Genomic DNA, 13,942 nt, shown 5'->3' with positions numbered 1-13,942 from the left:
TGCTTATCTTGCTGGGATCCTATGACCCCAGCTGACTTCCTGCCCTTTGGGCAGGGGGCTGGACTCGATGATCTCCCGAGCTCCCTTCCAGCTCTAATGTCTATGAAATCTATGAGATCTAAGAAATACATATGGCTGTGGGTATCATTTGGGCTGGGACTATATTTTGTGCTCTTTATACAGTGCATAATGTTCTTAGTCCTGATTGAAGCAGTGAGATTACACTAAAACACTAATAACAACGAAAAGTAAAAGCTCATTTGTCTGCTCCTTCCAGATATGCTCTCCCTAGCATGTGGCTATACATTCCTAGGTCCTAGTGGGCATGTCTACATGAGATGCTCACTGCACAGTAGCCTAATAATATTGCATGGTAGTGTGCTGGTCAGAAACTGTGGCAAAAAGCTACTGTGCAGTGTTATTAGGCTACTGTGCGGTAACCGTCACAAAAAACAAAAAAACCCCAAAATCATGCATCGCTGCTTCTGAGCAGTAAACGTAGTTACTGTGCATTCAGTTACTACTTTGTTAAGGAAGTACTAAACTATATGTGCAGTAACTATGGCACATTAAGTAATGTGTACACGTACCCAGTGACAGCAAGCTGCTGGAATGGCCTGCAGAGATCAGTGAGAAGCCTGGTAAAATTGGGAATACATTTCAACTGGGAACAAACTGGACTCTGGTTCAGCTGGTCCAGAATCAGGGGAATCCTAAGACGGAGTAAAAACTTCTTTCTCCCTGATTTTGTCACATACTAAACAGAAAATGGCCAGACCAAAGAATCTGGATCCCATATGATGCATTATATCGAGATTTTTGTGATTGAAGTTACCCTCACTAAATAAATGGGGGTTGCACCAAAGAGGGAATGACAAAACAACCAAAGTAGGATTTTTTTCCTGATAGACCCCTCTGGAAGTTACAGCAATAGACATACGAGCATAACATCTTTCATGTGGACTGCTTTAGCTTTCTCATCTCTCAGACATTTACCCAGTTATTTTTACCCTGACAGAAACAATTCACTAACTTAGAAGTGTCATGGCAAGAACTTCAGCTTCATGTTTTACATTAAAATGTACAAAATTGGTTCTCTGAGCCACTGTTTAAACTTAAAAGTTCCTTGCAACTTGAGAGAGAATTTTTTTAAATTAATGACTAATACAAAAAATTTCTCTTCCCAATTACAAATTATATTAGAAAGAGTTTGTTCTTATTATTTTTTTTATGTGCGTTAAAATTACAATTCATTGCCCTCGCTGAAATCTGAAATTTGCTTCCCAAACGTAATTAACATTTTGTATGAATTTTTTTGTAATTATTATGCACATAAGTATGCAAGTCTTATATACATAAAGGCTCATAGAAAGCAAATTCTAGCTTGAAAACAGGCACACGCAATATAGGAAACCCTTGACATTTTTGCTGGCCATAAGACTGTTTGTTAACTCAGTAGTAACACAGCTCCCTAGATATCTGGAACAAGTACAATTAAGGAATGTAAGGAGGGATTCACCCACGGTTTTTATGGCTAAGACCATGTCCACTTAGAGGGGCTTTCTATGGATGTGATGAGAGAAAATGCATTTTACCTCTGCACGCTTCCAGTAAGTCTTACATGTGCAATTCAAGTATTGATTAGAAGAAAAAAAAAGTTCCAAATATTTTACAAATTCCCTAATCAGGTTTATCTACTGCTTCTTTCCAATCAGTACTACATCTGGGAGAATCAAAGTTGAAGAGGCTTCTTCAAGATTGCCTTCTAATAACAGGAAACATTCTCAAGAAACATATCCAGTACTGTGTTTGCCTAAGGAAGAATTTATACTTGAGTACTTTCAGAGAAATGTTTGCGGGTGAGACCATTGAACTAGTACATGAGACAGGAAGTACAAGGGATCATTGACACTATAGTGCAATGAACAATAAGAAAATGCAGAAAAAAGACAAATTCAAAACAATATGATACATGGCTAAGGAGAAACTCTTGTTTTTCCCCAAATAGCGAGAGTTAAAATGTTGGTTTCCAAACAGCATCAGTTCATTAATAATGCCAAAACACAGATTTAACACACATAGATTTAACTTAACATTAAGGCCTAATTCTGTCAGTTACTACTTTTTGTAGAGTACAGTATCACTCCATGTAAGTAAGGGTGGTGGAATCTGACCTTGATTTGCTATGTTTTAAAGACAGCAGTTGAGAAAACATTTCTAGTCTACATAGATAAGGGCTTATTAAATATACTTTGATCTTTCTTGCTTTGACATTAGCTAACTTGACAAAGACTGAAGAAGACATATATGCTTAAAGTTCAGAAAGCATAAAGGAAAATGAGCCCCATTAGCAGCTTTCTTTTGGCGGAGGAAGCAGAGATTGTTCAAGATGAATAATGAATCATATTTTACATTTAAAGGCTTTATTTTTTAGGCTAGATTTCTACAGTAGCTGCCTTCCTTTCATGTTCCCACAATTCCTGAAAAACTGCACATTAATCAACATTTAAAAATTCTGCAGTGTACAAAAGATATGGTTGCTAAATGTCCTTCTTTGTAGAAGGAGTTTAGGGATTGGAAAGTTAATGCAAAATGTTTGCTTAGCTCCATAAATATGAACTTTAGAATCTGCTTTAAGACTGTAAAATTCAAAAGTACTGGCTGTAGTGGTTACTGAGTTTCTTATGTAGAAAGAAATGCAAAAAGGAAAACTGCGATCAATTTGAAATTCACTGAGCTATAAAAAACTGTCTACATCTCAACTGTATTGTAACCATTCCCTAAAAGTAAATACTTAATAAATATACATGTTCTGGGTGAATATAGGTGATTTACATAGTATTTACTGATTGGAAAGACATATTAACTCACTGTATTTACTGAGCTAGGAAGGTACATTAACTGCTAATGCCATCTATCTCATGCTATTTCATTATGGGAAACAACCTTAAAAATTACAAAAAGGTCACTTAAAATTGACATTTCAATAAAAAATGCTAAGGAAATAGGAAATACAGCATTTACTATAATTACTGAAAAATTCTGAATAAGCTAGAAATAATTGTACTGGGCTTGTATACATCTTTCAATTCTTTCTGCCATTCCTTTGAAAAGTTCATTGCTGTCCTTAGCCTTTCCACTTGGGATATACTTTTTTACATAAACTTAATCTACATTGTGGAGAAAATACATTTAGCTCTCCTAGTGGACTGGTGTTGAAGAGCAAGAGAATATGGCTATACTCTGCAGACACAAAGAGATCTAATCAAAGAGAAAGGCATGTCAAACAGCCTATATGCTGGATCCAGTCCACTGGCCTACTGGTAGGCAAGGTTTTTGGGGCCATAGTCTGCTCTGGAGAATCCACTGTGGCATTGTCAGAGCCAGGATATCAAGCCAGAAAAAGCATAGGACTTCACTACAGCAATTCCCAACAGGGCTAGGGACAGGAGAACAGAATTTCCTTTTCTTACACCCCAAAGTTCCAAACAGAAAAAAGATATGGCTCGTCTTAAATAGAGGCATTTATTAGAGGACAGAGTCCAGCCAGCCTGGGGGTCACTGCCATCTCCAAAGGGTTAAGCAGTTCCTCTATCGCCAATTTAAATTGTACAGCCCTGAGCTCCTCAAAGTTACTTCATCTCTTCTCTTTCCAGTCCAAACAGCCTCAAGTCCCTCGCTATGAACTCCTTTCAGATTCCCTGGCTCCCAAACTGACTCCCTTTTTTTCAGGACACTCCATCCATTGTGATGTGCATTTCTGTCAGCTTCCCTGGATTCCCAGGCCATAGGGATCTACATTTTAACAGAAGATGTAATGTTTTTATCATTCTCTTCTCTTTTACACATGATGGACAGGTGAATGGATAAAATAAAAACTCTACAGCCCTGCCCCCTACTCTTCATGGCTAGGGTCAGACATTCAAAAAGCCTGAGCCTGAACTGATTCAATCTTTGCAGGTTAGTCTAACCTGCCTAGGCTGAATCAGTGTGTAAAATGCACAGACATCCCTTCTGGACTGAAAAAATGCAGGCATGTGCCTGCAGTGGTTCAGGTTAGAAGCTGGGGAGCACTACAGCAGCCCTCCTTTCCCTCCTACAATGCTGAGCTGAGGGGGTTGTGGCCAGGCCCTGGCAGGATGCTCTGATTAGGGATGGGTTTTAACCCCCACCTTGCCTGCCCTGGTTTTTCCTGCTTGCTGCCCAAGGGAAGAAGTGTTGCCAGACCCTGCATCTGTTGATACTGAGCTTTTCAATGTTCATCTCCCCCTCTTGTTCAGACTGTCTGCAAACCAGGTCTAACATCTTTGCTGTCCCTTCTTGAAGACTGACAGATTGCAGCTAATTTTATCAGCCCATCAAGCCCTCATTAGTTTCAAGCTCTTCTTATCTTCAGGGTGCAGCTGCAAGGCACTGGCAGTCTGCCCTTTGCTCCAGTGAAATTGGAGATCCACACAGATGCATCTCAGCATTAGGTAGCATGTGGGGGGGGAGGAAGGGACATGGCCAGATACTGGGCCCTTTCACTGGGACCCTGCCATGGGAGAGGGGCAGAAGGAAGGGATCCCAGCTGGAGAAGCCAGAGGGAAGGGGGAAGCCTGGCAGCTACTGCAGTCCCTCAGCCAGCTGGAACAGTGACAGTGCTCTGGATGGGAAGGAGAGGGGTGGGGCCAATGCTGCTCTGCTCAGCAGACAGGCCTGTCCAGCCCAGAGAGCATGCCGGGATGCGGGGGGACTCTGATTTAACCTAAACCAGCAAGGGGTCTGGGACAGACATTGCCTAAACCAGTTTGACACAAATCAGTTAAGTCTGATACTGCATTCAACCAGGTTCATCTCAAAATGGTTTCAGCCATTTTCAGACTGGTTTATGTGCACTGACCATCTGTTCTGTTAAAAGTTTAAACCAATTTCTGATCATTTAAACTGATTTAAGTGTAATGTTTGTCCCTATGAATAGGAGGGGAGAAGATTGAACTGCAGCTGGCCCGTTTAAAGAGGTATGGAATGGATGATGGGATAGCCCCCTGGCCTCCTACTATCATGGAAGAAGAGAGAAAGAAAAACTGTTCAAAAAGGGAGCAGAAGTAGAGCTAGGTAAATATTGGGAACATTTTTTTCCCCCAAGAAGTATTACTTATCTAAGAATCTAGCCCCAAAGTCAAATTCTTAAAAGCATGGCAGATTCCCAATATAAAAATCTGAGATTGCATGTGGAATCCTAAACAATCTTGGCACAATGGATGGCTAAACTTTTAACAGGTAATGCGAATCATCTGAAATTAACAAACTTCTCAGATTAACATATCTTCACTATATCGCTTCTTAGACAATAATATTTTTTAAAAAAGATTTTTTTAAAATGTCTCAATTGTATAAACAATTGTACACAACTGTATAAAACAACCATATGAAAAAGCAATTGATAAGGCAAACATGCAGAACACAGATTTTGGTAAACAAAATCCATTTAATTTAGTGCTTTTGGTGGTTTAATCAACCCCCCCCATTTTAAATTAGCTATTTACTTGAGAATAAACACCATGCAATAAAGCCCCACTAACCTTGTGTACACTTACAACTTGGAAACCGGTTTCAAATAAAAGGCAGGCTGTCCATGATTCCAGGTAATATATTAAGATGCTCTGCAGAGAACCATATATTAAAAAAGTGATCCTCACCTGTAGAAGTATGAACAACCCCTGACTGTGTTGTGAGTAAAATGTTCCTGAGTCTTTTCATTTCCAAAGTCCTCTAGGGGATCTGACCACAGGATATCACACATAGGTCCATATGCAGGTGGTTCCTTGAATCGATCTAACTAAGAAAAATAGGAGACAGGAAGAAATGCTAACTACATATCATAAAGGCATCCAAAGAGAACAAGAATGATAAGCTTGTATTTCAGGGACTTCTGACTTGAGACCCACAGCATTCTGCAATTTGGCTCACAGTTGCTCTCAGCTTTAATATGGCAGATTTTTGGCTGATGAAAGGACATTATTTGCTGGCGCCTCCAGCATGATCGAGGAGTATTTCAGCATTACAGAGTGAGAGAGACGGAGAAACATTCTACTCCACTCCCTCTCTGTCTGCATCTCAGGCTCCCACAATCTCCAGTGCAAAATTTGGGAGCCTGTTATATTTCTGACTTCCCAGGAAGCGTGACATTTGATTCAAGGAATTAAGAACTTTCTAACAGAAAATTACAATTGTTATATATGAACAAATTTTTTGCTTTCAATTTAAACTAATAGCCATTGTTTTAAATTGCTGAGGCAACACCTGAATACTGCAATATCTTGCTGTGATACTCTTATAGGTCACATTAATCTCTATTTTAACCTAATTTAGACAGTTAAAAATCCCTTTTTCTTCCTTATTCGTATTAAAAAATGAATAAATTATACAGAAGCATGCTGTGGATGTGACAAAACATAGGAAACTAGAAAAATATATTTAAAAAATTAAAAAAAAAAAAATCAATCAATCACTGTCATCATGACCACACTAAGATACATATTTTTTAAAACTCTGTAAAGATAGGTGTATAAATCAGACTGACAGTCTATCAAATTCTCCACTCTGTCTAGGAGGCACACGTAATGATGTAGTAGCATACTTTTTTCCTAATATTCAAAAGGAATGAGGTGATTTTTCATGTTTTCAACACTAAATTAAAAAGTTGTAATAAGAGAAGACCTCTGAATTTCTACACGTTCATGCTAGTCATAAAAGATTCATTGCAAAAGTACATTTCTAACTTGTTTCAGGCCTTTAAATAATTCATGTCTTTGTAACTAAAAAAAAAGTGAAATAATACACGTTCATAAATATGCAAAAACATTTTCCAGGCGACTGCCAAGGATGAATAGACCCACTGGGGAAAAAAGTTCAGAAGATATTCATGACGGTAACCTGGTATCTGAGTGTTAAACTATTTGAACCTGCCATTATGCTATATTGTTGAAACAACTAATTTTTAGGCAGGGAATAATTATTTCAGTGTAATGAAATAAAAAATACTAACAACCTCTGTCTTATAGTTTAGAATTTCCATTCAGTAATTAAAATACAAGTAATGCTGTTAATTACAATAAAATCTAGGAAAAAACAGCTGCATTTATTGGTCCAATAATTATTTTGCTTATGAATTCATTAGGCCCCCTCTACCTGTTATAGGTACCGCACAATAAACTGGTGCATTGTGCAATTATCTTGAAACCAGCTACATGTGCAAAATAACTATAAAAGCTCCAACCAGCTACAAAGTTAGACCTTGAAAACATATACTAATTTTATTGCTGGTTGCTATTGAGCTTTAATTTGCATATGCAGCAGGGTCTCCCTTGTAGCTGGGAGCCCCGTCAGCTGTGAGCTTCTAGCTGCAGAGGTGCACCTTGCCTGTCTGGGGCTGCGAGTCCTGTAAATGCTGGGGGCTCTGGATCCCAGCAGCATCCCACTGGTGCTGGAACCCACAGTCCCATAGCTGCAAACTCTGAGTCCCTGTATTGTACCTCCCAGTGCAGCAACGCAGATGGGTCCTGGTAGCCAGAGGGCGCAGCTACAATCTCCAGTCCCAGGGGTACATGAAACCCCTGGGGTGGGGAGATCACTGAAGCAGCCATATCCCTGCCCCAGTGTTTTCACACATCCCCAGGGCTGGGAGGTCACTGCAGCTGCAGTCTCCCTGCTTTGGGGCTTTCACACACTGCTGGGACTGGGAGGTTGCCACAGCTGCGATTTCTCCATCCCCAAGGTTGGGACACTTGCAGGGCAGCAGGCCAGGCCCTACGAGGAGAGGCTACGGGACCTGAACCTGTTCACCCTCCACAAAAGAAGGGTGGGAAGGGATCTGGTGGCCGCCTATAAACTTGCCAAGGGGGACCAGCAGGCAGTGGGGGAATCCCTGTGCCAGTGAGCACTACCAGGAGTAACAAGGAATAACGGCCACAAGTTGACCAAAAGTAGATTCAGGATAGACATCAGGAGGTGCTACTTCACTGTCAGGGTGGCTAGGAGGTGGAACCAACTTCCAAGGGAAATGATGCTTCCCCTACCCTGGGCTCCTTCAAAAGGAGGCTAGACAGCCACCTAGCTAGGGTCATTTGACCCCAGCATCCTTTCCTGCCCATGGCAGGGGGTCGGACTAGATGATCTGCTTAGGCCCCTTCTGACCCTACCAACTATGAAACTATGACCGCAGCAGCTGTGTCTCCCAGTTGCAGGGGTGAATGGGCTGCCTCTGCACCTAGGAGCCCCTCACTTAAAGGGGCTCCCAGACCAGAGAGTTTGCTTTTTGCTGGTTCCCCCGTAGTGGCACTCACGCATAATGAGATCTAATGCATGAACAAAAAATTGCACCTCCTGCCATACATGTGTCGCATGGCAGGAGGCATAACTCATTAGATCCCCTTGCATCTTTACCTGCAAAGGTAGAGGGGGCCTTAACATGATACAAAATAATCAGTAGCAGAGTAGAAAATATTACATTAGTATTTACAAATTTACTTTACTAGGAAGTGCTACAAAATCTGAAAATTTCTAACTTTAAAACAATTAATTCAGAATACAAAAATATGCAAGGTCTTTTAATACACCATCAGAGAAGAAAAACTGAAGTATAACAACACAGGGTTTACAGAACGTAAATCTTTGTTTTGATCCTATATGATGGTTACAAACTAACTCTCCTGAGATACAAAGTTTAACAGAAATATCAAGGTAGCAGACCTCAACTTAGATGATTAGGGACATACTTATGTCATGGGGACTGCCCCCCAAATTTGTGGCCAGCCATTTTGCAGGCACAGCACAGCACCCCCACCATGCCTCTGATTGGCCAAGGTGCCCCAGTGGCCCTACCCCTCGTCACTGACTGAGGGACCTGCCTGTCATCTGGTTCCACCCCTCACCGCTGATTGGCTGTGAGGGCCATCACTACCGACAGGCAACTGTTGCCTCCTAAGTCTGGGGGGCATCCGCAGAACCTGGCGGTGGTAGGGATGAGGCTAGCACCCATAGAATCCGCTGGTGGCATCGGTGGTGGGAACAGAGCTGGCAGGCACCCAAAGAAGCTGCCAGCAGCATCAGCAGCAGGGACAGGGCTGGAAAGCACCCACAGAAGCCACCAGTGGTGGCGGGGACAGGGCAGGCGAGCATGGGCAACAGATGCCTCCTGAGTCAGGAGGTTCCCCACGCAGCTGATTGTGCTGACCGGGCCAGAGGGCTCCCCTGTGGCCAACCACACTGACCCGGATGTGCCAGTGGCACGCCCAGAAGTGCCAGTGGCACTTTTCCTGGTGCCCCCACTCTCTGACCAGCGTTCTCAGGGGGGGACACCAGTGCTCCCACATGCTCTCCTCCCGCCTGTCACCTAAGCAGGGAATGCTGGCTGCCAGGGGGTGCACCAGCCTTCTCAGGGGATATACATGCACCCCTGTGCACCCCCCTATTCATCAGCATTGCTGGCAAGCACCCGCAGAAGTCGCTGGCAGAGGGGACGGCTTTATCAGGGGGGCATGTACCCGTCTATGCCCCTACCTCATATCCCCACACAAGCAAGCTACCAAAGTGCTCAGTAAGTTTTTTGGGATTTTTTTCCCTGCGGGTTCTGTGAGTTTTGTGGGCAATGCCAGATTTGGTGGTATCTGTGAATTTGGTAGGTCCCTACAGATGATAAAAGTATCGGAAATATTTTCACTGTGGATTTTATTAATTTGCTTAACACTGATTGGTTTAGTAGTATTGATGCTTTTTTCACTGGAAACATGCAGTGCCACTAAAGACATGGCAAGAATTCCTAAGGATTACAGCTTCAGTTTTCAGATACAGAGCATTAACAAAATGAGACTGCTTCCACAGTTTATAGTGTCATTGTAACATCTTCAGGTCTCCCAACTATTATGAAATAGAAAGAATATATTTCTCTCTCTCTCAATTAATCTTGGTATCGCTATATATGGCAGAATATCAGAGTAATGCACTCAGAACAATAGGGTTTTATTAGATTCTTTATTTGGCTTCTTTGAAACAACGGAGAAATTTGTAGATGATTTCACACCATCCGTGATTGGTGACTAGTTCAGGTAACTTCTAGGATTAAAACCTTGATTAATGAACATAAAATCACCTCATGATATACAAATTGTTTAAGGGCAAGATTTGCAAAAGCACTTAGAGAATTAAGCCAAAAACTAAGCCTTTTTGAAGAAATCCCAAACAAGGCTCTGTCCAAGAGAAATAAAATTTTCCATTTCCTTTAAAGTGGAAAAAGGAAAAGGTCAATCTGTGTTGATTTTTTTGACAATTCATATGAAAGTCCTTCACCAATTGTAGCAATAGTTGTTATATCATGAACTGAGGCAGACGATATCTTGAGCTATATAATTTGGATAATAGAAAGAAGAGTCAGCAAAAGAAATCATCTTGTAGCATGTGAATGGCTGGATTTCTTCAAAGCAGCAACCAAAAATTAATTTAGCCACATGAGACAGGTTCTATCTGTTTTCTGATACAGCATGGAGAGCTGTGTGCAGCTGGTAAGTCTGTTGTGGTGGAAGGGGAGGAGGGTGCAGATCAGGGAGGCTGCAGTGAGGCAGGGAGTGGGGTTGGGGCAGGTGCTACCCAGCCGGGGCAGGATGTGGGGTGGAGCCTCAGTTCATCCAGGGGGTGAGGGAGTGACTCCTGCCACTTTGTGCAGCCTGGGAGGGCTTGGGGGGAGGCATGTGCCCCCAGATCTCTGGAGAGCACGGGCAGGATGGGCTGCAGCTGCAAGCTGGGACTGGGGCCAGGGCTGCGCCGGGCTCTTCCTGGTGAGGGCTGGGCTGGCTGTGCTTGGGGTGGGCGGTGGCACAGGGTGGGGGGGCTATAGGTAGAGGGCACTACAGCCACCCCAAAATTTGCCATAACCCACTCTCCAGTGCCACTGCTGTCCATCCTGAGTGCAGCCCCAGCCCAAACCCTGCATATGTCAGGAACAACCCAGCACAGCCCCGGCCTTGGCCCACAGTGGCAGCCCCCTCAACCCATGCAGATCCAGCAGCACATGCCCCTCCTCTGCACACCCCACAGATGAGCCATGGCTCCATCTTGCACCTGCCCCACCCTGGCCGGGCAGCACCTGCTCCAGCCCCTGGCTAAGCCTCAGCCCTAGCCCCACACTCTCCCTCACCACAGGGGCCTTGATCCACCCCCCACATGCCCCTTCGCTTCTCCCTCCCCATGTACCACAACAGATTTACCAGCTGCACTCAGCTCTCCAAGCTGTGCTCCTCACCGCCTACGTGCTGCGCTGTAACTGCGCACATGCACGGGCATTTATTGGCCCAATTATTGGCCACATCAGGCCAATTTCTGATACACTCAATTATCTTTATAAAGATGCTAATATGATAATGGACTAAGATGTCAGTGCACCTCTAATTACAGAGTGTGCATCTAAAAGACCAAACATTTAGGAAAAGATTTTGGTTTAGGGAATCTACTTATTTGTTCAAATAATGAAGAGGTGTTATAAGTTGCCATACATTACTCATCAGAAATGAAGTCCAAACAAATGGTGTGTCACGCTTTCTAATTAAAAGTCCGATGAGAGCTGAACATATGTTACTTGATACAATCTGGAGATACCGCTCTGATGAAGACAATATTTTTCTTGGAAGCTTAAGGGCTTAACCACTTGCAGCAGCTCAAATAGAAGTGGTGCAAATTTGAGCTGGGGCTTTTTGCCTCCACACACGTGCCTGGACATGCACTCTGTTGTGGAGCAAGTTGTGTCACTTGGGGCAAAATAACCCTGCCTGGCTCCTCCTGAACCTGCAGCCAGGGGGAGCTAGAGCTTGAGGCCAGCACCTGTGCTAGCTGGAGGAGAATAAAAATTTGCCCTGGCCAGCATCCGAGGCCTACTTGCCCTCAGAAACTTCTGGGGCCTGAGCAATTAGTATCTGGGGACACTACCCCTTGTGTCAAATGGACTGCTGAAGCAGCATTCCAAATTCACTTTTTAAAATACCCCCAAATCCACATTCTTCCACAATTAGGACGCGAGAGAGAGAGGGACTGATCAGATGGGCAATGCTTTATTCCCATATTTACAATGTTAAAGCAAGCCTACCAGTGTCTCTAGCATCATAATAAAGTAAATCCTAACTATCTATATGTTTTAATGTTTGCTTTTGGTTTCCTTATCACACGGTGGGTGCGTGATAGGGGGATGTGTGGTTTGCAGGAGGGTGGTGGGAAGTGGGGTGGGGAGATGTGCGTAGGTGTGGAGGGATGTAGGGGGATGCAGATTAGTGTGTGGGTATGTGTGGGGGGAACTGTGGGTTTGGGGGCTGCTTAGGAGGGGTGGGTCCCCTGACTCCCACAGGGCAGAGCCCCCCCCCACAACACATGGACTGCCCTGCCTGTAGGCTCCCAGCCCCTCCTCCCAGAGGCTACAGTCCCCCCTTAAAATTCCCCCCAGTCTCCAGCCCCCTGTTCATCTCCAGCCCCAGGATACTGTGGCAACATTCCCAACTCAGGGATTTCCCACACCATTGGTGCATGGAGATTGCCTCTTCAGCGATCTTCCCATCTTGGGTTTTTTACACACCCCCAGGGCAAGGAGACTGCGATCCCCACTCCCAACTCTGGGGTGCATGGGGTGTCCCTAGAACTGAGCGCCCCTCAACTAGGGTGTGCGGGGCTCCCAGCCACAGGAGCTTGCTTCTTGCCAGTGCAGGGGGAGCCCTAGATCAGGCTTCCCCTACACCAACAATAAAGTGCAATGGGATCTTATGTATTATCCCACAACTGCACCTCCTGCCCTTGCATGTGTGGCATGGCAAGAGATACTGTTGTCTGGATCATGCATTAGATGCCATCATACATTTACCTGCACATGTATAGGGGGCCTTAGTGTCAAAATAGGATAGGATACTCTCCAACTTGGGAGAAAATAGCCTGTCAAGAAAGCATGAAGACATTGGACTGATGATCTCAAAGCAAGGTTTTTTTGGTAATATCTTATGGCAACATTCATGCATATAACCTAGACCCTCACGGCTACAACAACAGTCCTACCTCACTGATCTCCTTAGAGACAAATGTTCTTCAGGTAACCCTAGCCATCAGACTCCTCTATGGAAAAAGTGCTTTGGATTGGGATTCAAAGCATTACATAAATAAGCACCTATGGTTCATGTCACACATTACACTTATGACATGTAAACTGCACTTAAAATGTGAACACCTGCATGTTAAAGTAGGAAAATACATGCTAAGTGTGATTATATCATTGCAAAGTTGGTTCCAGCCCTGTCCAGATTATAGGACAACAGCAATGCTCTTTACAATCTCAGGTATAACATGTGCTAAGTGTCCCATGTGACAAGGCCCTATCTTTTTTGCTGTGGAAAACCAACTTTCAGACGACAAAGCTAACACATTTAACGATTTCTTTGCCTCCATCTTCCTAAGTAGAGACCAGAACAGTCACCTCCCTGCTGGGCCCCCCTCGGGCCAGGGGAGGCACACCTGGGCCAAGGGTTAATGAGGAACTACTTAGGGAACTTCTGGAAGAACTGGACATATTCAAGTCAGCCAGTCCAGATGATCTCCACCCTAGAGTTCTAAAGGAATTGGCCGAGGTCATTGCAGGACCCCTGGCACAGCTTTACGAGCACTTGTGGTGCTCTGGTGTGGTGCCAGAGGACTTGAAGAGGGCCAACGTGGTTCCCATCTTCAAAAAGGGGAAGAAGGAGGACCCGGGAAGCTATAGGTCAGTTAGTCTTACCTCGATCCTGGGCAAGCTTTTTGAGAAAATCCTTCTGGCACATTCACAAGGGGCCAGCAGGGGAGGTCATGCTTAGGGGCAATCAACGTGGGTTCATTAGTGGCAGGTCCTGTCAGACCAACCTGGTGGCCTTCTATGATCAGATCACCAAATCCTTAGATGCAG

The 13,942-nt window shown here is 43.9% G+C and overlaps 1 protein-coding gene across 1 annotated transcript in view; it reads right to left on the bottom strand.

Moving 5' to 3' along the window:
- The window catches only part of PPP3CA (protein phosphatase 3 catalytic subunit alpha), a gene marked incomplete at its 5' end in the record, with an annotated part of 217,284 nt that overhangs the window by 84,996 nt on the left and 118,346 nt on the right, over window positions 1-13,942 (bottom strand). The window contains one exon of the mRNA XM_019552626.1: window positions 5,682-5,821. Coding sequence (XP_019408171.1) covers window positions 5,682-5,821 — 140 coding nt within the window. The remainder of the gene's footprint in view (window positions 1-5,681; window positions 5,822-13,942) is intronic.

This window comes from Crocodylus porosus, unplaced genomic scaffold, assembly GCF_001723895.1.
Source record: "Crocodylus porosus isolate Cpor-Errol unplaced genomic scaffold, CroPor_comp1, whole genome shotgun sequence".
NCBI classification, from domain to species: domain Eukaryota; kingdom Metazoa; phylum Chordata; order Crocodylia; family Crocodylidae; genus Crocodylus; species Crocodylus porosus.
The sequence above is the reverse complement of the archived record's forward strand: the minus strand, read 5'-3'. Positions and strand labels throughout refer to the sequence as shown.